Source organism: Macadamia integrifolia, chromosome 13 (assembly GCF_013358625.1).
Source record: "Macadamia integrifolia cultivar HAES 741 chromosome 13, SCU_Mint_v3, whole genome shotgun sequence".
Taxonomy (NCBI): domain Eukaryota; kingdom Viridiplantae; phylum Streptophyta; class Magnoliopsida; order Proteales; family Proteaceae; genus Macadamia; species Macadamia integrifolia.
The window spans coordinates 11,390,177-11,412,449 of record NC_056569.1 but is presented as its reverse complement, the minus strand read 5'-3'; the positions used below and the strand labels follow the sequence as shown (position 1 = coordinate 11,412,449).

Sequence of the window (22,273 nt, the reverse complement as noted above, 5' to 3'; positions counted from 1 at the left end):
TTTTGTGATCTCTCTAGCTTGATATCCAAACCTTCTACCCGTAGGAGCTAGTAACTCCTCTGCATGTACTGTCTTCTCGAAGCATTTCCTGACATTGGATACATCTACTATGCCAATAGCACGATTTATATCAGATCTCAAACCCAAACGAAAGCGGGAAAGTACCTGTAATTCATTCTCCCTTATGCCAGTGCGTGAATAGAGTGAATCAAACTGCTCCATATACTCTACAACATACTCCCTTGACGAAGAGTATTCAGCTTGTCCTGCAGTTGTGATCTAAAGTGTCGTGGTAAGTATTTGGCACTAAGATATTCTTTCATCTCTTCCCAAGTAATGGGAGCTCTACCACGATCTTCTAGATCCCTTTCTTCAGTTCTCCACCATTCGCGGGCTGAGCTAACTAGCTTAGTACGCGCTAGTCTCATCTTACGTGACTCAGACAACTCATACCAATCAAAATAGTCATCTAAAGCAGCCAACCAATCATAAAATACCTGTGGATCATGCTTTCCGTTGAACTCCTTTAATTCAAGCTTGACTTTTTGTGAATCATCAGTACGTCGACGGGGTGCTTCAAGATCACCATTGAAATAAGATCTTACATGCTCCTTAAAGGTAGGTGGTGCTGTAGGGGTTCTTTGTTGTGCCCTTTCAACACTTCTCCTATGTTAACGATGCACAGCAGATTGTAGTTGATACTTGTCCTCCCTCTCGAATGGTACATTGCTGCCTTGCATTGGAGTAACACTTTGGTTCTCAAGTCGCAGTAACCTCTCACTAATAGTTTTTTGATCAGCAGAGAGTTGTTGAAACATTTCAATGACTTTTGCCATTGGATCAGGTGGAGGCGGCGGCCACTGCGACTCATTCTCTGCCATGCTCTGATACGAATTGATGTAATACTGTAATTGAGGAAGCTCAAAACAGTACCAGGGTAGGATCTTTTCTCAGAGAATAGGAAATTCTAGATATGGAGAATAGGATATTGCTAAAATTTGTTGAAAGATGAAAATGATGGAACAATAAACAATAAAATAACACCCGGGCTTCACACCGCAAGGTGGATCGACTGGATCAAACACCAACCTACCTTGATCAAACACAAGGGATTTCTTGAGCAAACACAAGAGATTCTTGATCAAACACAAGAAGAGAGTTGCATAAGCAAACTTTATTTTAAATTCTGAGTTGTCCTTGAATGCTTACAATTGATCCCTATTTATAGGACTTATTCAACAAAACATTACATACCCAACTTCCAACTAACAATAGTAGAAAGTCTTCACTTATTAAAGTTGAGGTAGGAAAGTCTTCACCTTCCAACTACTAAAGTTGAAAAAGCCTTCACCTACCAACTACCAAAAGTGGAAAAATCATCACCTCTTAAAGTTGCAATGGAAAAGTCATCCCCCAACTACCAAAAGTGGAAAAGTTTTCATCCCCCAACTACCAAAGGTGAAAAAGTCTTCACCCATCATCACTTACAAAAGTGAATTGATCCCCCCCATTTAGAAAAGCAAAAAGTAAAAGTAAAAGTAACTTCTAACCACTTAAATTGAATCGATATTGGACCAACATGGACCATGGCTCAATTGGAACTAAACTAAGACATAAAACATGAAATAAAAACTAAGTATGAAATTAATAAGCATCAACAAGGTAAGGTCACATGCTAGTTACTCTTGTTGGCCTTCTTCCTACGGATGTAGGTCTTCAGATCTGCATCACCAGGTGTGTAGTAGAATGAAGACTAGTAAAACAACCCAAACACCTTAAGTCTGTCTTAACTTCGGAACTATAAATTTTAGCTCATTGAACCAGTGAGAAACATCATACCCACCCGCACACAAAGCATATATATGCAACCAAGGTTCACGGTATCGGGTTTCAACCTCTGGGGAGACCGAAATTTCGGTGAAAACCTGGGAAATTTCGAGGATACTGGGGAATTTTTCCTGGTATGGTGAAAACTTAGGTTTCGACTCCCAAACAGTGTTTTTTTGTCTGATTTTTTGTGCACAGTCTATTTTAAACATTTCTAACACATTCATATCATTAGTTTCATAAATAAAATAAAATAAAATAAAATAAAATAAAAAACACATAAAGTCTTACTTATGTGGTGAACCAAATGCTCGATAATCATTACGCCAACTTGTTGGCTTAAATTCTAAAACTTTACTACATAATGACTGTATATAGTCTATAATCTACATCAAAACATAAGATATAATCCAAATGATCCAAAATAGATAAAAATATTACATGATCAACAGTTATCTATCAACACTGAACAGTAGTGACTCAATTACTCAACACTCGAAAGCAGTGACTTCCAAGTAAAGTGTCTAGGCGGTTCCATCCAAATAGTGACTCACTACCCTCAAGGCACGCATGTTATCTTTTCTAACATTATTTAGTAAGCTATATATACATTATATCATAAAAAATCAACATTAAGCCACATCAAGTCATTAAAATCAACATTTAGCCACATCAAATCATAAAAAATCAACATTAAGTCACATTAAGTTATAAATAATCAACATTTAGAGAAATGTTTTTGTTCTATAATAAGTTTGACTGGTCAAATGATTTTTATTTTTACATGAGACATTTTGTATTAGGTATAACGTAAAACCAACTTTCCAACAAGTCTAAGATTACTTAAATCTGAGTTGTAATGACATAGTTATGCTCCGGTCAAACTTATTTTAAAGTGTGTGAATGCTGTTAAAATCGCCTGAATGAAAATAATTTTAGGGATATCAAAACAAAAGATTATTTTACCAGAATTTTGGTTTTTAGTGATGTTTTAACATTATAGGATTTATAAAATTTTCATAATTGAGAAAAACCCCAGCATTTAAAAGTTGAAAATCGCCTCTATAACCAAAATCCAGTTTTTGTTCTTAGACTGGGGGGTTGACTTTTTCTCCTTTAGGAATTTGATTTTTAAACTATTTTTATTGAATTCAAATATGGGGTATTTCCTTATTTATGAATAATATCTTAAGTAAATGAAATAAAAAATATAAAAAAATGAAATAACAAAAATAAGTGTCAAAAAAAAGAAAATCTCCACTGTTTCCCCCAGTTTCCCACACTTGGGAGAAAAAATGCATAAGAGAAGGTCGAAATTTCCCATGTTTCGACCGAAACATGGGAAACCTAGTCGAAACCTGTAGAAACAAGGTCGAAATAGGTGATTTTTTAAAATCCGCCAAGGTTTTGTTTCGACCTTGGTCGATACCAGCGAAACATGTGAAATTTCGAATGTTTCGCTCGAGTTCTCGAACCATGTATGCAACTATACAATACTCTCGACGGTTAGAGATCATGTCAAGAAAACAATAGTTAATTAAAATATAATTAAGATATAAGCAAATAGATGTCAAAACACTCACAGTCATTGCTGTATCAGCTTCAGTTTCGTCATCAGAATTCCTCAAGTTCAGTGAAACAGCATGGTCTTCATCAAGATCTGAATAATTGCTTCCTTCAGGGCCAGAAAAACCATTTTCTTCTTCATCTAGTACCATACCATCATCCTCTTCGGCCTCACTCCCTGAAACCTCCTCATCTGTATCATCAACAATCCAGGCAGCCTGAAAAGGTTTAAAATCAAGAAACGATTATTATCATTCTGTTGGCAACAATTTCAAAATTTTAATAAACAAATGTATTATAAAACCTGGTAGTCTGAGGTGCCTCGAGGAAGAATCTTCTTCTTTTGTTCTTTCTGTTTATGAATCCTATCAGCCTCAGCCATTTCTGCTTCTGTTGGCCATGTCTGAACAGAGAAAACACAAGCAGTAATTGCTATCATTTAATGGCCACATACTTAATAATGCAAATAAAATCAAATCGGAGACAGATACAGATATGGAAATATGTGAAAAGAAGTAATGAATGAAAATTTGGACTACAATTAGAGGATGCAATTCCTCCTCTCAACAGTCAGATCTCTTCATATCTTCTTTACAATATATCAAATAGAATTAAGTATTGTACCAATCCACTGAAGATAGTGAGAGTCAGAATAACTTAACTTGGAGTGGAGAAGGAGCAAAGCGCAAGTTAGAAGTGTCAAAGCACGAAATTGGAAAATCTGGAAAATATTTTAAGAGTCGCTATAACTTATCTACAAAAATAAAAATGTGTTCCCTATTACTTAACCATGCTTAGTTTAGTTGCATGGTTATTACATTAAATAAATATCATATATGAGATTAGTAATGAGAGGATTACTAATTATTACGATAACTTTGGCAAAAAAAAAAAAAAATTTGGATATTTCTAGTAATGGTCAAAGGCAGAATTAGGAGACAAAAGATGGTAGAGGATAGGTAGGTAAAGAGAGATTTTGCATGTATTTTCATCTCTAGGGTTGAATTAAAATAGAAGGCAGCTATGGATTTTAATGGAAGGAAAGAGAGTCAGGGATATGAGAGGGATGGTATCAGCATGAAGAGATGGTTTTAATGGATCCAAACACTTCCCCTTTGGGTAGCATTGAGAACATTGGATTGCTAATCTATGTCTATCCGGTGTTATGGAAACCACCATATGACTAATATGAAGAAACTAAAACCAGACTGAGCAGTTGAACCGAGTTCACTTAGAATGCTCAACAAGTCTGGTTGGCATAGAACTGAAACATATCAAAAAGGATAAAACTAAAGTAATGGTTTAGTTTGCACAGCATTTTGTGAACCTGACAGCATTCTATATTGTATTTTAACACTTACCCATCTCTGTTTCCTCCTCTACAGTCCAGCCTCAAATGAAAACCCTCCTACCACACCCAATGGGGGTTTCTAAATGAAGATTGGGATAGGTAGATTAAAGAAGAAGAACAAAGAAACCAAAGTATAATTGAGAACTCTCCATTCTCTCATACCACAGTGAATATCATCCCCCATGAATAAGGTCTGTTTCAGTACCGAATCAATGTGTGTCTCCATCCCCTTCGTGCAACTGGGTCGAGTAAGATTGTATCATTGGAATCCTTGAATGTTGCTATTTGGGTGAACCAACAGAGCTAATTATAACTAGTTCATAACTACACTCAATATGATAAGATGCTGATGCAAGCGATTCTTTTTTTAATCTCCTTTCACTTCTACATAGAGAACGGACCTCAGTGCAACAGTAAAAGTTTGATCAGGAAACAGCCTCTCCGCAAAGCAGGGGTATGGCTGATTACATTATGACACTCCCCAAACCCCGGAGTGGCGGGAGCCTCATGAACTGGGTACACCCTTTTTCCACTTCTATATCATACCTCAATCTCCTTAACCATTCCACTTCTCTCCCCCTAATTCCTATCAATGTATCCAGTCTCTTAATACCAATGCTCCAAACATGCATCTGAAGTCTAGGTTGGTGGTACCTGCCATTCAACCAATCCCACCTTCCACAGTACCTTTTTCTTACTTTGGAGGGGAGCTTACTACCTATAAGGCCTTTTAAAGATGTAGAAATGGATGATCATCACTATCAAGATAATTTCCAGAAGATGGCATAACCGCATAAGTACAAACAAAGAAAAACAGAAACAAAATAATGATAATATACAATGAAACATATGAAGACATTTGAGGGCGCACAAAGTATTAACATAACAGTACATTTTACAGTAATACGAGAGGCCAACAAAAAAATGTAAATTACAAGACCTTCAAAGCTCATTAAGCTTACTTGTTCTCCAGCAAGAGGATCTGGAATATTTTCAACAAGTAAAGGCTCCTGCTTCAGTGGATCAGGGACTAAAGAGCGGATAGCCTGCAATGATTTAACAAGAAATATTAGGAATGCAAACATGTAATAAATAAACTATAAGGAATGCCTGGAGGCTAATCCAATTCAATTTTCATTCCAATCTCTGTCTCCATCGTTGGGAACTTACATACTACATAGCACAAAAAAGGAAAAAAAAAAATCCAACTCAAATAAGGAAACCTACTCAACTAGGAAACTACTAACTTAAACAAATCTCTTATGTAGCTATCTCGACGATGTAAAAGAAAATGCAATCACAAAAATATCCTTCGATAAAACCCTAACAACCCCCTTTGGACAAAAAACCCAATTTGGGACCGGTTCGCCTCGGTCGGGATATTCAGATTGGGTCATGCCAGTCAAGCCATGCTATTGCTACTGCATCAGAAAGTATGTAAGAAACAATACTAGATGTGAATAGGAAATGGGTACCAAGGATTTAGAAATTGCAATTGGAACCCGAAGTTGGCTTCAAATAGAGTAAAATGGCGAAATAGGATCCATATAACTGAAACCAATTAGTTGGGATATGGCTTAGTTGAGTTCAGTTGTTTAATTGGAACCTGGAGTTACCAGCATGGATCGGCTGACCCAGTGAGTAAAAACCAAATATTGCTACTAGATTGGCCAATGCACTACAAACGGTAGGTCAGATTCATCGCTACAATAGTACAATCCCAATACAGATAAAACTATCCAATTGATCACATCAATCACACAGCACAATAGAAGAAATAAAGAGAAAAGAAGAAGGATAACTCAAATAACCATCACCAGTGCAAGGGCACCAACCACAAAAGCAGCAAAGCCGAGCAACAACTCAACTACGAGTAACCAAAATGACAGCCAAGTTGAATCTGACCAAAATACACCTGGCACAGGAAACTTAAATTTGGCTCTCCCACAATTCAAGTACAACATTGACTAGACAATGACCAAGAGAATAATATCTTCTAATCTTTCTACGATAATAAAATTGGGCTTCTGCTGTTTTCCATTCTCCTACAACAGAATAGTTCTCATCCTGTGTGAACAGCAAGGATGAGAAGCAATCAAAGAACGATAAGCAAATTACAGCCAAGTTTTCATAACCTACGATTCCAAGGAAATTTCTCTAGAGGAATGAGGAGGACGAAGAGGTCAGAGGCAGATCAATGAAGCTAAGGTAACAAAGAAATTGAGCACAACTCATCAACAAATTTACATTTGTTTTGCCAATAAATAAATGCACCAAAAAGAAAGAAGCAATACCTGCAGATCATGTAATTCATCAGAATCCATTAATTCTGGCCCTTTTTTGGCATTCAAAGGGAATGGATCCTTGAGAAGATCTATTTTGCACAGTTGAAAATCACCTGTTCCTGACAGATGGACCTAATTTGAAGAAGAGTTAGTAGATAAAAGCACCGTTGCGATTACCAAGATCATTGCAAAAAGCTAAACAAGTTACCAGCTGATTTATTGAGAGACTGCGAGCACGAAGGTAACCAGAAAGTATAAGGGTACACTTTCCCGGATTGCTATCATCATTTACCAAACCAACCTGCATGACATTATAACAACATAAGAGAAACAAAGAACAGAACTAAAGACCAGACGTCAGAATGCAAGGACACTGAAAATGATGACATTGACATGTATCCCATGGTCCCTTTCTCTTAAAAATAAGCTGATTAACGTTTATAATGTGTAGTGTTTAGATTCCCAAGACCCTCCCAAACCCTGCATTAGCGGGAGCCTTGTGCACTGGGTTGTTCTTCAGTGTTTAAATTTCCAAGAAACCATCTTGATATGCCAATAGGTGTAAGATTTTAACTATGTGAAGGATGAATGCATGTAAGGGGCTCAGTATGCTCTGTATAATCTCAAGAATTGTAGGATCCTCCCCCCCCCCTTCCCAACACACAAGTAAATACAACAAGATCAAAAGAAATACTAGGAACTCAGGATTTTTAGAACCTCCCCCCCCCCCCCAAAAAAAAAAAAACCACACACACACCGTAAATACGACAAGACCAAAAGACACAATAGACAGTTATTGTGGAAGAGAAGAAAACAATACTAGGAACAAATTACACCCAGGTCAACTTCCCTGAGATTAGAACTATTCTAGTTCCTAAAATCTAATGCGACTGTAGTTTAGTGGCAAGAATTCCACGTTGTACTCATAGAATTTATACTTTCCACTTTCTGCCTTCAACGATAACACAAAAATATCCAGATCCAGTAGAATACAAAGAAAAAGACTGAAATATGATTATACTGGAAATAAAATGTCACAATGTATTGCTTAAACAATACCAAGACCAACCACATTACATAGTATTACAGAAAAAGGAATTTCATACAAAGCCATTTGGAGCATATATAATATGCATTCTGCTCACCACTGCTCCCCCATCCTTGATTCTAGCAAAAAAAAAGCTCCAGCTTTGGAAAAGCAAGCTTCTCTCTTACCCTGGTCACCTGGTCCTCATCAAATCAGTCCTCCAATCCCTACATCTCTTCTTGTCTGGAATCTTCTCCATCCCGCCTCCACCTCCGAAGCTATTGACTCCCTTCTCTACTCCTTCCTCTGGAAAGGAATAGAATCTTCCAAATGCCTACATCTCATTAGCTGGTCCAAAGTTTGCTCCCCCAAATATAAGGGGGTCTTGGTTTATTGGCATCCTCAAACTCATTTGGAAAATTACCTCCACTCCTCTCCCCTTAAAAATGATTCCCTTTGGCCTGTGGCCCCCTCTTCAGATGCTTCCTCTATTTGGAGGTCTCTCCCTCTCTAACGGCAAAGGCTCTTCCACCTCCCTCTGGCTTGACCCATGGCACCTTGTCGGCATTCTTGTCAATCTCATCTCCTCTAGATCCATCTATTCCTCCGGGCTCCCCAGATCTTCTCTAGTCTCTTTCATTCTCACCCCATTTGGCTGGTCCCCTCCCCGTTCTCCCCCCTCTCTTGGACATTTGGTCGGCCCTCCTTCCTATCCCCTGGTCATCGTGGGAGGGAGTATAAGATCCTTCGGAAAACCTCCTCTACAAGCTCCTTCACTTCGGCCTCTGCTTGGGAATTCATTCGTACCAAATCTCCGATTGCCCCTTGGCACAAAACCGCATGATTTAAAGGTCACATCCCCAGACACAGCTTTACTGTTTGGCATGCCCTCACCAGTTGTCTCCCCACCCAATCTTTCCTTATCCACAGGCCCATCCAGTCCTCCCTATCCTGCTGCTTTTGCTGGAATAGCACTGAAGATGTCAACACCTCTTCTTCTCCTACCCCTTCTCCTCTTCAGTCTGGAAGAAGGCCCTCAGATCCATTTGGCCATCCTATAACCCACCCTTCCTGTACCTAGAGAGTGTATCTGGATTGATATAACTTTCACTGGCTCTACCATTTGCAATACTACAAGGAAACTCACTTTTGCGGCAACTATCAACCACATTTGGATGGAGAGAAACCTCCGGAGATGACTTCCAGCTCCTGTTCCTTTGAAAGGATTTGGAATGCCATCTACTTTGAGGTCAGTTCCAAAATTGGCACTATCAGGCACAGCCCAGTCAGAAATACCCCAAGGAACAGACTCATTGTTGTTTCCTGGGGTCTACCCTCTTCCATCATTTCCCCCCTGTTGTCCCCCCTGATATGCTCCCCGTGTAGTTGGGTCTTCTGGCCTTAGGTCCACTTTTTGGTCCCTTTTGGGTTTTTCCTTCTCCAGTTCCCCCCCCCCTTTTCCCCCTTGCATATTCTTTCTCTTGGTAATGAATTATTTATTCATCAAAAATATATATATGGCATTCCTCTGCTTTCTTTTCCTTTGGAAGCAAGGCAAAATGCATTCTTCTATACTATACATATTATACGACAGCCTATGAAGATTTGTTTTCCTAAAAGTATTATTCAACAAGTCATTGTTCTTTTAACACAAAAAAAATGTGATCACTAACACAGTTGTCAAGGCTCTGACTAGGCATTGGTGTGGGATACCAAGGGCTGAGCAGTCACCCGCCTTATTCTAATTCAACAAGGTGGGTACCCTAGTGATGCCCAGATCCCTGATCAGTCATTTTTTTTTCCTCTAAATAATGTTGTTTCTAACTTTTTATTGACTTGTGTATATGTGAGAAGCATGGGATCATTTAATACCAAAAAATTAAAAATAAAAATAAAGAAAGAAAGAAATTGAACTTCACTTTTCACTTCTGTTGTTCTCCTCTTGTTAACTTATATTTTTTTACCCTCTAAATAATGTTGTTTCAAACATAATGTAGTTTCTGTAATGCTCTAATGATGCTGCTAGATATAGTGGCAAATTAGTGCATAGATTTAATCTGTATTGTTGTTGATGTAATGCTCTAATGATGTTGCTAGTTATGGTGGCAAATTAGCATAGATTCAATCTGTATTGTCGTTGTTGTAATGCTATAAGCATAATTATATTATTGTTGTACTAGATATGATGGATACATAAAAAAATATGTATATAAAATATACAAGGGTGCCATGTTGCCTAAGCGTATAGGCAGCCCACCAACACCTTGGGTCGCTTAGGCTCCTTGACAACTACGGTCACTGAGCAACTCATAATAGCATAAAAGATACCTCTTGAGCCATAAGGAATGGTCGTTGGTTTCGCCAGTGAGGAACAGTGAGCCGTTGCTCTTTGAAAAGCCATAGAAACTGCAACAAGGATAGGAAAAAATAACATTGAACACCGACTATGGATGTAAACGATGGAAAATGAAAAACAAGCAAAAACAAGTCCAAATAAAAATACTAGACGTCTCTGAAGGAATAGAAATTAAAAATAATAAAGTGAAACAAAGCTTTTCCAATTGCAGCAATATTAAACAACTAAGTCATTAACATGTCATGTCTATGAGTCTATCACATTACCTTGTGCAACTCATCCTTTGTATCTGCCGGGTAAAACTTACAATCCTCAGGAAATTCACTTGCAAGGCTAGACAAGCACATCTTCTTCAACTCTTGTTTCCTCCTAGGCTCCAAAGGTAGATCCTAGAGGCATAACAAAAAGAAGTCAACCTTCACAGTCATGATGAAATTCTCAAACAGGAGAACCAATTGGAACTGCCCTAACTATGCAAATAAACAGGCAACAAAATACTCACACGGATCAACAAAGCTGTACTTGGTAAACCAATAGATCTAAAGACAGAAAGGCATTGGCTTCCAAAAGAATCAACATGAAAAACCGACATGTCTTCTTCACAGAGAGAGCTGGCTGTTGCTACAAAAGCAATCAGGTCTGCAACCTACAATTTTTTAAGTCACATTTGATGAGCCAAGGCAACTCTGAACCAATCATTAGAACTGGGAGAGAAAATCAATGCCCTGGTCTAATCAATGAATAAGTACCTTAGCCATTTCCATACATGTTAACAGGTCTCCATGAGGTGCTTTCAGTACCTAGCAAAAAATAATTCTATAATTTAAGAATATGTTCAACTATACAAATGTAATTTGGATTAAATATAATTACAAGATGGCATGCTACATAATTCTGTTCATAAAATAAAACATTAACCAACTGCATGAAACAAGCCTCAATCATCTAATGGTTACACAACAATAACAACTTAACCTTATCCCAACTAAATGGGTCGGCTACATGGATCTGTGCAAATAAAAAACATTAAAAATAAAAAATAATAGTAAAAAGAAAATAACATCGCAACAACTCAGCAATATCCCATCTAAATGGGGTCAGCTACATGGATTGTTGCCCTCCAAACAGCTCAATTAGAGGTTATACATGAGTCAAGACCTAAACTACTTCTCCTAATGGTTAAACAATATGCAGAAATAAGTCCCAACAAACAAACTCAGCCTTGGGATAAGACTGAGTTCGGTTGTTATAGGCAGGAAGTACAGCTTAATTTTTATGGTTTTTTTTTTTGGGTGAATAGTAAATGCATTAAAAGAGAGGGAGTAATGCAGGAGTAGATTACAAGTAACTAACTCTGCAGTTTATAACCCCAAACAATACAAATAGGAGCAAGAAATAAAAAAATAATACCATCAAATAAACCCCCAAGGATACAATACCCATATAGGAGCAAAACCAGCCCAAAACCCAACCCGATAGGAGAGAGAAAGACCGGTTATAGAGCTGGAGAGAGAGAGGTGCGGCCAGAGCTGTAGGAGTCCGATTGAGTAGCACTCTTGGGCATAAATAGTCCCTAAAGATGGTAAAAAAACCCCCAAAGTTGAGAGGATTCTAACGGCTGGTTGTGAAGTTACAAGTTTTCTTGATTTTCTAACCTAGGAGAGAAAACTGAGAACCTTCAAGAACAGCAGCTGAATGCTTCCAACAGTGATTAGGTAAGGATCGTGGGACCCTTATGAGGCCTAGAATACCCTGATTGAAGACCTAGCTGAACAGAGTACAGAAGAGAGAAAGGTAGGAGATCAATCTCTCTCTATTCCCACTAGGATTGCTGATCGGTTCTGATGTCTACAGACTTTTATCAGAATCTAAATTATACCTCTTGAATGTTACAGTAAATAAAAAAAAAAGAATAATAAAACAGATGGGGGGTTGAGAAGGGTGAAAGAGAATAAAGGAAGTGGCTATCTCAGCTTGGGCTTCTCACCCACAACTATCTCAGCTGCTCTAAGCATTTAGTTGTAAACTTTCTTTTATAAATGCAAACTTTCTTTTATTCAAATCTCCCCAATAATGGGACATATGCCTCTCTATTTATAGAGGGGAAGTTTACAATCATACTAATACTAGGAGCTAGTTTCCCAATAGGACTAGACACTCCTACTACAACTAGAAATTCAAAATAGGACTAGGACTTGACTTTATGACTCCAACATGGAGTAAGACTAACTAACTAATAGTCCATATAGGACTTTACAACCAACTAATAGCCTAATGGGCCTTTATTGAATTAAATAGCAACTAATTAAATTAATGAATAAAATCCCATTTTCCTACCTTCTACCCATATTTTAGGCCCATTAAAGTGGCCCATTTCAAAGAAAACCCATGGGATCAAAGGCCCAACACATGCATAACAAAACCCAAGGCTTATTTGCAATAAAATAAGCCCAAGTGACTTATCTACATCAGGGAGTTACAACTTACAAACCCAATAAGGGATCCAAAAGCCCATAAAGGGCACCAATCAAGGCCCACAGAAACTTCTACAACCCCTGGATGCCCAAACAGAAAAGAAGGGCAAACTAGTCAAAAACGAGAAGAGAACCACAAACCCTAACAGTGTAATCTCGATTCTCAACACAATAGTTCCTAGCCACCAACACGAAGGAGCACCGCCGGTAAAGAGGCAGCCACGGTGGAGTGCTAGCCTTGCGAAGGGCCACGGCCAAGAGAGCAACCCGCCTATTGGATGGGGTCGCCAAGCAATGGGGCACCAGCCTTTCGGAGGGCAATGGCAAAGTGGCTACTACCAATAGCGGCCCAGCAGGCTGGTGTCAAAGAGGGTATTGCCGATCGAGACAATGAAGGCACGAAGGAACACCGCCGGTAAAGAGGCAGCCACAGTGGAGTAGTGTTGGCTTTGTGGAGGGCCACGGCCAAGCGAGCAACTGGCCTTTCTGGGCAGGTATCGACAATGATCATTCCGCAGGTTCACCTACGGAAACCTTGTTACGACTCCTCCTTCCTCTAAATGATAAGGTTCAGTGGACTTCTCGCAACATAGACAACGGGGAACCACCCCCGTCATCGCGATCCGAACGCTTCACTGGATCATTCAATCAGTAGGAGTGACAAGCAACGTGTATAAAGGGCAGGGATGTAGTCAACGTGAGCTGATGACACGCGCTTACTAGGAATTCCTTGTTGAAGACCAACAACTGCAATGATCTATTACCATCATGATAAAATTTTCAAAGATTGCCTGGGCCCATCAACCCAGGCTAAAGACTCGTTGAATACATCAATGTAGCACGTGTGCGGCCCATAACATCTAAGGGCAATAGTGCATTACATACATGTTATTGCCTCAAACTTTTCCCACCTAAACGGCCACAATCCCTCTAAGAAGCTGGCTGTGGAGGGTCACCTTCACATAGCTAGTTAGCAGGCTGAGGTATCGTTCGTTAACGAAATTACCTAGAAAAATCGCTTCACCAACTAAAAACGGCCATGCACCAGCACCACCACCCATTTATGACTTTTTAGTTAAGGAAATAATGAATGCAATATAAATACACTAATTTATTGTCAATGAAAAGATAGAATTTATCTGAAAAAATCTAAGCATCACCATATTCCCCAAGTTTCCTAATGCCGTACTCCACTCCACTGATGGCTGACTAGTCAAGTTGGAGATAGCCATTTGTTTAAGTACCAAAGAGAGCGCCAACCTAACAACTAAACAAACCAATTTTTATCTAGAACAAGTTGGCAAGCCTCAACTAAGGTATAACCAATTAATCGACAGTACATGATATTGGTGAGGCAGACAAAATCAACAAGGAAATAATGTGTTCAACTTGGCAAAGGCCCCAAAACATGGTTTTGACATCCAAGGAGTATACAGTAAGATATAGACTTCTACTCCCATTTTCCCTTTGATTCAGACATAGGTATTACTTGCTGAAATTGTCCGGATCCCTAAAAAAGCTAAGCCCATATGAGTTTTTTTCTTTCTTTTCAGTTTGAGTAAGTCCAAGTTTATCAATGTAATCCATTCTTTGTATTAAATAAAATTTATATTCATTTATATATTCCTTTTCTCAAATCTCAATTAATCTTTCCTCTCTACCCCCAACCAATCATAGAATAGTTTAGGTTTACAAACCTAGGGTCGAACGAAATGCCTAAAGAAATCAAAATAGGGGCCACCCTTCCCAAGCATGAGACCAAACAACTCATTGAGCTCTTGAGTTTAACGATGTCTTTGTTTTTTTTTTGGTCATACGATGATATGACGGGTCTCAACACCAACATATATTTAGTTACTTGTGTTGTCTTTACATTTTACATTCAGTTCAGGTAATGTATGAAATTAATACTTGTCATTTTGAAACTTCTGCAATTATTATTAAAAGTGATGATTTATTTATGTATGTGTATCTATAATACAAATTTATTTCTATTGCATCAAAAAATTATGCTTGGTCTAGGGGTAATTAATTTAGTCTTATAGCCATAAACAACTCTGTCAGTACCACGAAAGACAGAGTTATCTCTATGATGCTGGGAGATTTACATGGGATGGAAGAACAAAACAAGTAATTACAGAATAATTTGATACTTTTAACTGCCAATACTAGTATGCAAATCAAGGGATCCATCCCAGTATTTATATCATCTTTGTTCATCCTTGTCGACAAGGCCCTTCATTTTAGCCTAAGTTACGTATCCACACAGGACACAACAAAATAAGAGTAGAGAAGTGGAATATGTACCTTTACTTCATCTTAAATATCCGGGATGCAACAATATTTTTACGCTCCCACCATAAAATCATAAACCACAAACTGGTAGTTGTCGCAAAGTTACATTTCATAGTTCACAAGAACACCTCAGCCACGGTTCTAAATATCGGTATCGGATCGAACGTATCATACTGGTATCGGCTGAGACTGATACCAATACCTAAGTCCCTGACCGACCCGGATTGGCTATCAGTATCTGTTTAGGGGTAAAATCGTAAATAAAATCTACATTTTTGTGAAAAGGGAAAAAGCGACCGATCCGATATAATCCAGATAACTAAATCCTTGACCTCAGCAGTTACATTCATACCCTTTCAAACTCCAACCATGTTCATTTTCATTTTTAGTACATTGCTGCGGTACTATATTTGGAGTTTATAATTCGTTGTTGCAAGTTCAAAATTGCATTCATTTGTTGCTATCTGTTTTCATTTCCAATTACTTTCTTATTAGAGAACATCAGGAAGGTCTGTATGACAGGAATCTTTTTGTTCTAGTTCATAGGATTCTCAAAAAACCTTTCTTTGATTGTAACTTGTTTGACTATTTTCACAATCCAAGAGCTCTACCATGTGCACTCTCTTGGATCTGCCCAATAGACAAACTTCTTCAATATCAACACTAAATGCATCTCTTTTATAAGGTAGCTTTCGGTTCTCTCTCCAATGATATATGATTGATTCAAAATATCTATGATTTGTTTTCTCTATAAAGGCCCAGAAATATCCTGCTGATGTATCATTGGGAAGTGCGCATTAACATAAATACGGCAGTAAGAAGAGGTAATACAAAAGTGTGTAACCAATAAAAACAAGTCAAACCAGATGGACCCACAATAACCCTACCAAGGATGATCCTATTACAGGAATAGCTACAGGTACACCTGTCACAATTTTTACTGCCTAATAACCATGTAAAATTGAATGTTATTTTTATGTATGATGATGTGTTCATGAAGCCAGCCTGGTTGGCAGATCCATAGTAGCCAACTCCCAATATCTTAAGATTTCACTGTCAAATTGATCTATTACCTAGACACACCCACAGCCATCACCAATCTAATCCCCTTCCCTGCCCAAAAATAAAAATTAAAAATAGAAAATGTCTGCATCATTAAACACAAGGTTTCAAACCCAAACAACTCCATAAATTTTTAAAAAAGAGTCCTAAATTTCCTAATCCTAGAATTTTATGACCTACAATTGCAACTTCACCATTCCTGTATTATCAGGGACATGGAGTTTTGGTTTTTTTCTCTTCACTCTACTCTCCCTCCCAGGCTTCCACCAACTTCAGATGAACAAAGTATGCTGTTACAGGACGGTTTATTTTTCATTGGCTGATCAAGTGCAGAATGACAACACATTGAACCACAAAAGAACACCTACAAGCTATTGCATCCCAAGGACAATTAAGGAAGACAGCTCTACTAAAACTGCAGCAGTAACCTGACTTTAGGCTTGGGTTTTCTTTATCCCTAGGCTTTGATAGTGTTGTTACCAAAGCAGACACAAACAATGTTACCGGTTTAAGCCCATCGGAACTTTAGGATGAAAGTTAATTTATATGTCAGGAGAGGCTACAGTTTTGGTGTTGAACTCGAAAATTGCTTTCATTTGGATCCCTAAAGAAGCCAACAAACTAACAGATGAGTTCACCCCAACAAGACCCTTTAGTAACAGTGTACAAAGCAGTCCTTAATTGCCAGTTTAACATATGGCACTTATTTTCCTTTGATGGGTGTGTTCAGTGTCTTCCTCTTTCTGTTTCTTTTCTATAAAATTTATCATCTCTAATTCAAAATTAAAAAAATATATACTTAACAATAGAAGATCATAATTACTCACAAATCAAAACAAACAGTAGGAATCAGAATAGATTCACAAGGATAACCTACCATTGCTCTAAGTTTGTAATCGGGAGAAGCAACTGTCGCAGATGTGGCTTTTGTACCTTCTGGAGATAATAATGTCAAAAGATCTTTTTCAAGTGCATCTAGGTTTACAGAAGCAGAAAGGCCAAACAGAACCTGTTGAAACCCAAAAAGTAAAATATGAAATCTCCTGTATTTAATAAATATAGAAATATATTTAAATAGATCAACAACATTACATGTTAACTCAGGGAAGCCTTCTAGAAGTGCCATTGCACAATTGTACAGCATGTCCATAAACAGGAGAACAAGATAAAATCCATGAGGCATGGATTTAAACCTGTATATATATATAGAAAGATTCTCTATCATGATCTCCCCTTGCCCGAAAGCTCGTTAACTCGATATCACTTCCAATATCAATTGAATACCCTATGTATAGACTATAGATCAAGAACAATAAAAAAAGGTGTACCCAGTGCACGAGGCTCCCACCGCTCCAGGCTCTGGGGAGGGTCATAATGTACACAGCCTTACCTCCACTTCACAGAGAGGCTGTTTACCAACTCGAATCCAAGACCACTAGGTCACAATGGAACAATAGCCATTTTTATTTCTTTCCACACATATAGAACAATATTTGGTCATTTGTTGGTTCTGTTTCTTGATAAAATTAGTTGTTAACAACTTTAAGTACGATTTTGGCATGACTTGGTGATCTCAACCCTAATACACAGTAGGTGCAGGTGTCAAGATACAACACGGACACAATGTGGAGCACTAAGCAAAGCCCCAAAAATAATTTTAGGACTCAGAAGTAAACAGCATTTCTTATTTGTAAATTTGACCTGATATCATAGAGTGATGTAAAATTCAGTAACTTTTGTGGGAAGGATGAAATTATTTGCATATGTAAGTGTAACTAAGTTCTATCAATTGCCTTTACATATTTTATTTAGTTTAAGAGCTCTAAAATTATTTTTACTTCATATAAAGATTTCTATAACTGTTAGGAAAGGAATCATTTTTTTATGTGCGTCTATAACACAGTCATTTGTGTTGCCTTTTGCATATTATATATTTGGTCAGGGATAAGTTGAAATTACTTGTACATAAGTACTATACAAAGAGATTGATCTATTTATATTATGGGATACCAGTAGTCAATATGATGCGTTCATGTGTGCAGTACAGCAGCAGCAGCAATAAGAGTATGTGCACCTATGCTATGTTGGTGTTAGAATGTATGTCAGCAAGTGAACCTAATAAGAACTGCCTAAGTGACCTACTTTTTAGCACCATCCAAGTTATTTTCTTGCATTGAGTTTTTAACACATTGAAGCAAGTAAACTATCTGACTTTAGCAAATGGGGAAGGAATCCATGCATGCAAGAGCCACGTGGAGAGGGAGAGGGAGAGGGAGAGAGTTTTTCATCATTAATGTAAATGATGACATCAAAGCCAAAGTTTGATTGACATTTGACAATGAGGTCAAACGTCCAACCTAGTCTACCAAAACGGATACAAAGTAATGTCTTCAAGTAAAACATTGAACACTCACAATAACACGAGGAGGACTTGTTGAAGCACTTGAAGCCCTTTTCTCCTTCAAAAGGGCAGCCCGTTTCTGGTCCCGTACCTACAAACAAGTAGAACCATTATAAGGCAAGACTCAGCCAATTATATAACAGCTCACATTCACTCCCTTTTTTTCCTTTCATTTTTTTTCTGAATATAGAGAAGCATCGAGCATCCCTTTAAAGAACTAAAAGTATATATAATAACTAAAAGGTAATAACAGATCTCTTGCTTCCCAAAGTTCTGAGAGAAAAGTGAAAATTCTCACAACCCTTTGAGCACAAAACCAATCTGAAAATAGGGAGAAATAGTGTTTTAATAAGCAGAATATGCAATTCCACACAGTCAGCTAAAATATGTCACAGAGAAAGATATCAAGCCTAACATAAAAAAATATTCATTACAGTTCAGGCCTTGTATACTATTTTACCCAGTAACAATGTAGGATATCAAAGTAAAAGCAATGCAATTATCTTGGATTTTTGCTTTTAAATGAATGTCATATGGATCACAAGAAAAAACAGAGATGGAAAAGGGGAGGGGGGCTATAGCTAAGCCATTCAAACCATTTTGCTCCGCTGAATCCGAGCAGCACGAGCTCCCTTTGTAACATTGCGTTCCGGTTTTGAAATCCTGCTCTTATCTAAATCACCGCAATAAAAAAAAAAAGAAAACAAAAAACAAAAAACAAAAAAGAAGAGAGAAAATATATTAACTTAAACGTATATAATAGAAAAAGAAAAGGAACAACTCTACATTAATCAATCACTGATAGAAAGAAACAAATTCAAAACTAAAATGTACTAAGAGAACCGAAGGAATCACCTATGCGAGAAGTTTTGTGAACTTGGCGAGAAGCTTTCGAAGAGAAGCGGCTCTTGTGAGCCTTATTTACCTGACTACGGGAACCCCCCATGGGAGTTAAGGGAAGCAAGCAAGTGAAGTCGCAGAGAAAGCACTGGAATGTCTTGAATTAGGAAACCCTAATTCATTAAATATGACGGTATAAGGAACAAGAGCTCGAAAAGCCTATGATCACATGCTATAGTTTCAGCGTCTAAGGGTTTCGATCTTTGACGCTGGTGCGGAGGACCGGCGTTTCTGATTGTGGAGGATATGTTGGCCTTTCTATACAGTCTACTCCTAGGTTTCGCAGCAGTGTCGATAATGTGAAATTACCAAAATATTCTCCTCTTCGTAAGTTATATGTCATTATTGAACCGGTTAATCGAGAGACGAACGGTCCGTGTTGGTCAGATCGATCACGAGCTTGATGCTCTTAAATCGGCCACGTTAAGGAAACGTAAGCACTCTCAGATCGCTAGCTACTGCGGATCGAAAACGCGTACTGCTTTTCTGGATTCACTTCCCAACGGTTACCCCTCTTTGGCCGTTGTGTTCATCGATATCATTATCAGCCAAGGTTGTCAAGATGACAAAACATTGTGATATATTAATGAGAAAAAAGAAAGTTGCCTAGTGCTATGTCCCTTGCATCCAAAACACAGAGGTCTTGTTCGAGTTAGATGCCTATGCATAGGTTTTTATTGGCTTTTGTACTGATGCAGGGGCACACGACCAATCAGCAATCAATTGTAGAAATCACGTGAACAGGCAACAATTGGTCAATGAGAGCGTGTGAAATAGCATCAACATAGAATTGACTTTTTATTAAGAAAAGAGATTGTTGCCTGGTTACATGGCACCTGACACCTTGCACCTTGCACCATGCACCATGCACCATGCACCATGCACGGACCAATGAGAGTGTGAGGATGGGCCTCACTATGATGGATTTTTTAGTTAAATAGATATTGATAAAGTTTAACAAAATAAAAATTAATAAAGAAACAAGACCCAAACATAAATTGTCTCATACAAATAAGACTGTCTTTTTACTCAAGTCACTACAAGCTCAACAAGTCTATTCATTTTTTCTGAATATTATCAAATCGTTTCACTACTTCATTGGTTCACTTATACTATCGAACATATTTCAATGACATAAGTTCAAAATTCAAATTTCACCAGAAAAAATAAAAAATAATCAAAATTATGATATATGATTTCATTCTTTTTATTCTCTCTCTCTCTCTCTCTCTCTCTCTCTCTCTCTCTCTCTCTCTCTATATATATATATATATATATATACACACACACACGTGTTTATTATATTTTTGAAATAAAACGAGATTCTCCCTTACTAATTGTGACTAGACTGAGTGACTAGTTTCTATGAAAGTCGGGTCAAAAAACATGATTTTCTAATTATGATGTAAACCTCAAAATTGGAAGAATTAATGTCCCCCATAACGAGTGAATTTATAAAATTAGAGCACCTTCTCATGATCAATAGGCTTGAAATGAGGACAAGTGGGGATCTTATCTCATTTTTTTCCATGTGTCAAAACATAGGCCCCGCTGGTAATACCAACTGAAAAAACTCAAACCGAACCTACTGATATCCAAACCATAAATCAAACCAATAAAAAATCATTGAAATTAAGGTTATGAGGTTAATTGATCATCCATCGATTTTAATACTAGTGAGAATATTTTAGGTGCTAGTTGCAATTGTTATAGATGAATGAATACATGATTATGGATATGGAAATTGATTTGTAACAATGCTTCCATTGATCTTTTTGTTCACCATACAAAATATTTGGATAGGTAAATGAATTAATTGGTAGTAAGCTCGTTTTGTGATTTCAACATTGGCTCTTTTCTCACTGATTAGTTATCCGTTGATTTAAATATTAATTATTTTTCTTTACTATGATAATCAATTATTTCTCGATACACTTTGTTTATCTATTAATTTCAATGTTAGTTATCTTCCCCAACAATTTATTCTCCTTTTTTAAGATTTTTGTTTCTTGGGGCAAGACATTGTCCTGATTACAAAACATGCACATCAATTCAATTCCCTTATTCATGGTTGTCATTTGTTTGAATTGGGGAAGATGATTTAAAGTGCTTTTACTGAATCTTTCATAAATGCAGGTTATGAATGTAAGATTTCACCATGGTTCAAGCCTGAAAACAATTTGACCTAAACCGATATTACTTGACATTGAAAACTGAAACTATAATTCTTTAATAGTTTGGTTTTGGTCTTTTTCATTCTATCCTCAATATTGGGTTTGGCGTCGGAGGAAATTGACTTGTGAGAATTTAATGATTAATATTTAAAATTTTATGAATAGGAAATAACCATCCGTGGCTGTAGTTTAGTGGTGAGAATTCCACGTTGTGGCCGTGGAGACCTGGGCTCGAATCCCAGCAGCCACACAACAACGTTTTTATTTTTCTATGGCTAAATTCTTTTTTTTTTTGGGTGAAAATTGCTAAATTCTATTCAAAGAGTACAAAATACATCTAAATTTCTATGTATGGACTCACACAATGACAGTATCTATTGCAAAGTAAACAAAGTGGGTCCCACTAGTTGATAACTTGATCAAGAGAATATATGAATTACTGAAAATACTTATGGGTATTATGCTTTTTTTTTTTTTTTTAAAATAAGAAATGAGCATTACACTTTTCCTGGTTCTGTCTTGCATATTGCTTCTATGGCTAAATTATTTTATTTT

The 22,273-nt window shown here is 37.5% G+C and overlaps 1 protein-coding gene and 1 non-coding gene across 3 annotated transcripts in view; one reads left to right on the top strand and one right to left on the bottom strand.

Moving 5' to 3' along the window:
* The window catches only part of LOC122059672 (pre-rRNA-processing protein TSR1 homolog), a 30,251-nt gene extending 10,440 nt beyond the window's left edge, over positions 1-19,811 (bottom strand). Inside the window, exons 1-13 of one of the 2 annotated variants that reach the window (XM_042622623.1) lie at positions 19,500-19,811; positions 19,241-19,317; positions 18,658-18,735; positions 17,121-17,252; positions 11,162-11,212; positions 10,915-11,058; positions 10,679-10,801; positions 10,385-10,462; positions 7,238-7,330; positions 7,039-7,161; positions 5,707-5,790; positions 3,698-3,796; positions 3,411-3,611 (exon numbers count right to left, since the gene is read on the bottom strand). In XM_042622623.1, coding sequence (XP_042478557.1) covers positions 3,411-3,611; positions 3,698-3,796; positions 5,707-5,790; positions 7,039-7,161; positions 7,238-7,330; positions 10,385-10,462; positions 10,679-10,801; positions 10,915-11,058; positions 11,162-11,212; positions 17,121-17,252; positions 18,658-18,735; positions 19,241-19,317; positions 19,500-19,590 — 1,374 coding nt within the window. In that variant the 5' untranslated portion in view covers positions 19,591-19,811. The remainder of the gene's footprint in view (positions 1-3,410; positions 3,612-3,697; positions 3,797-5,706; positions 5,791-7,038; positions 7,162-7,237; positions 7,331-10,384; positions 10,463-10,678; positions 10,802-10,914; positions 11,059-11,161; positions 11,213-17,120; positions 17,253-18,657; positions 18,736-19,240; positions 19,318-19,499) is intronic. The other variant, XM_042622624.1, reaches the window with a different exon arrangement.
* A 2,085-nt stretch (positions 19,812-21,896) lies between these two features.
* TRNAH-GUG lies at positions 21,897-21,968 on the top strand. Its single transcript has one exon. It is a non-coding gene; the product is annotated as a tRNA-His (tRNA).
* Positions 21,969-22,273: the final 305 nt, after the last annotated feature.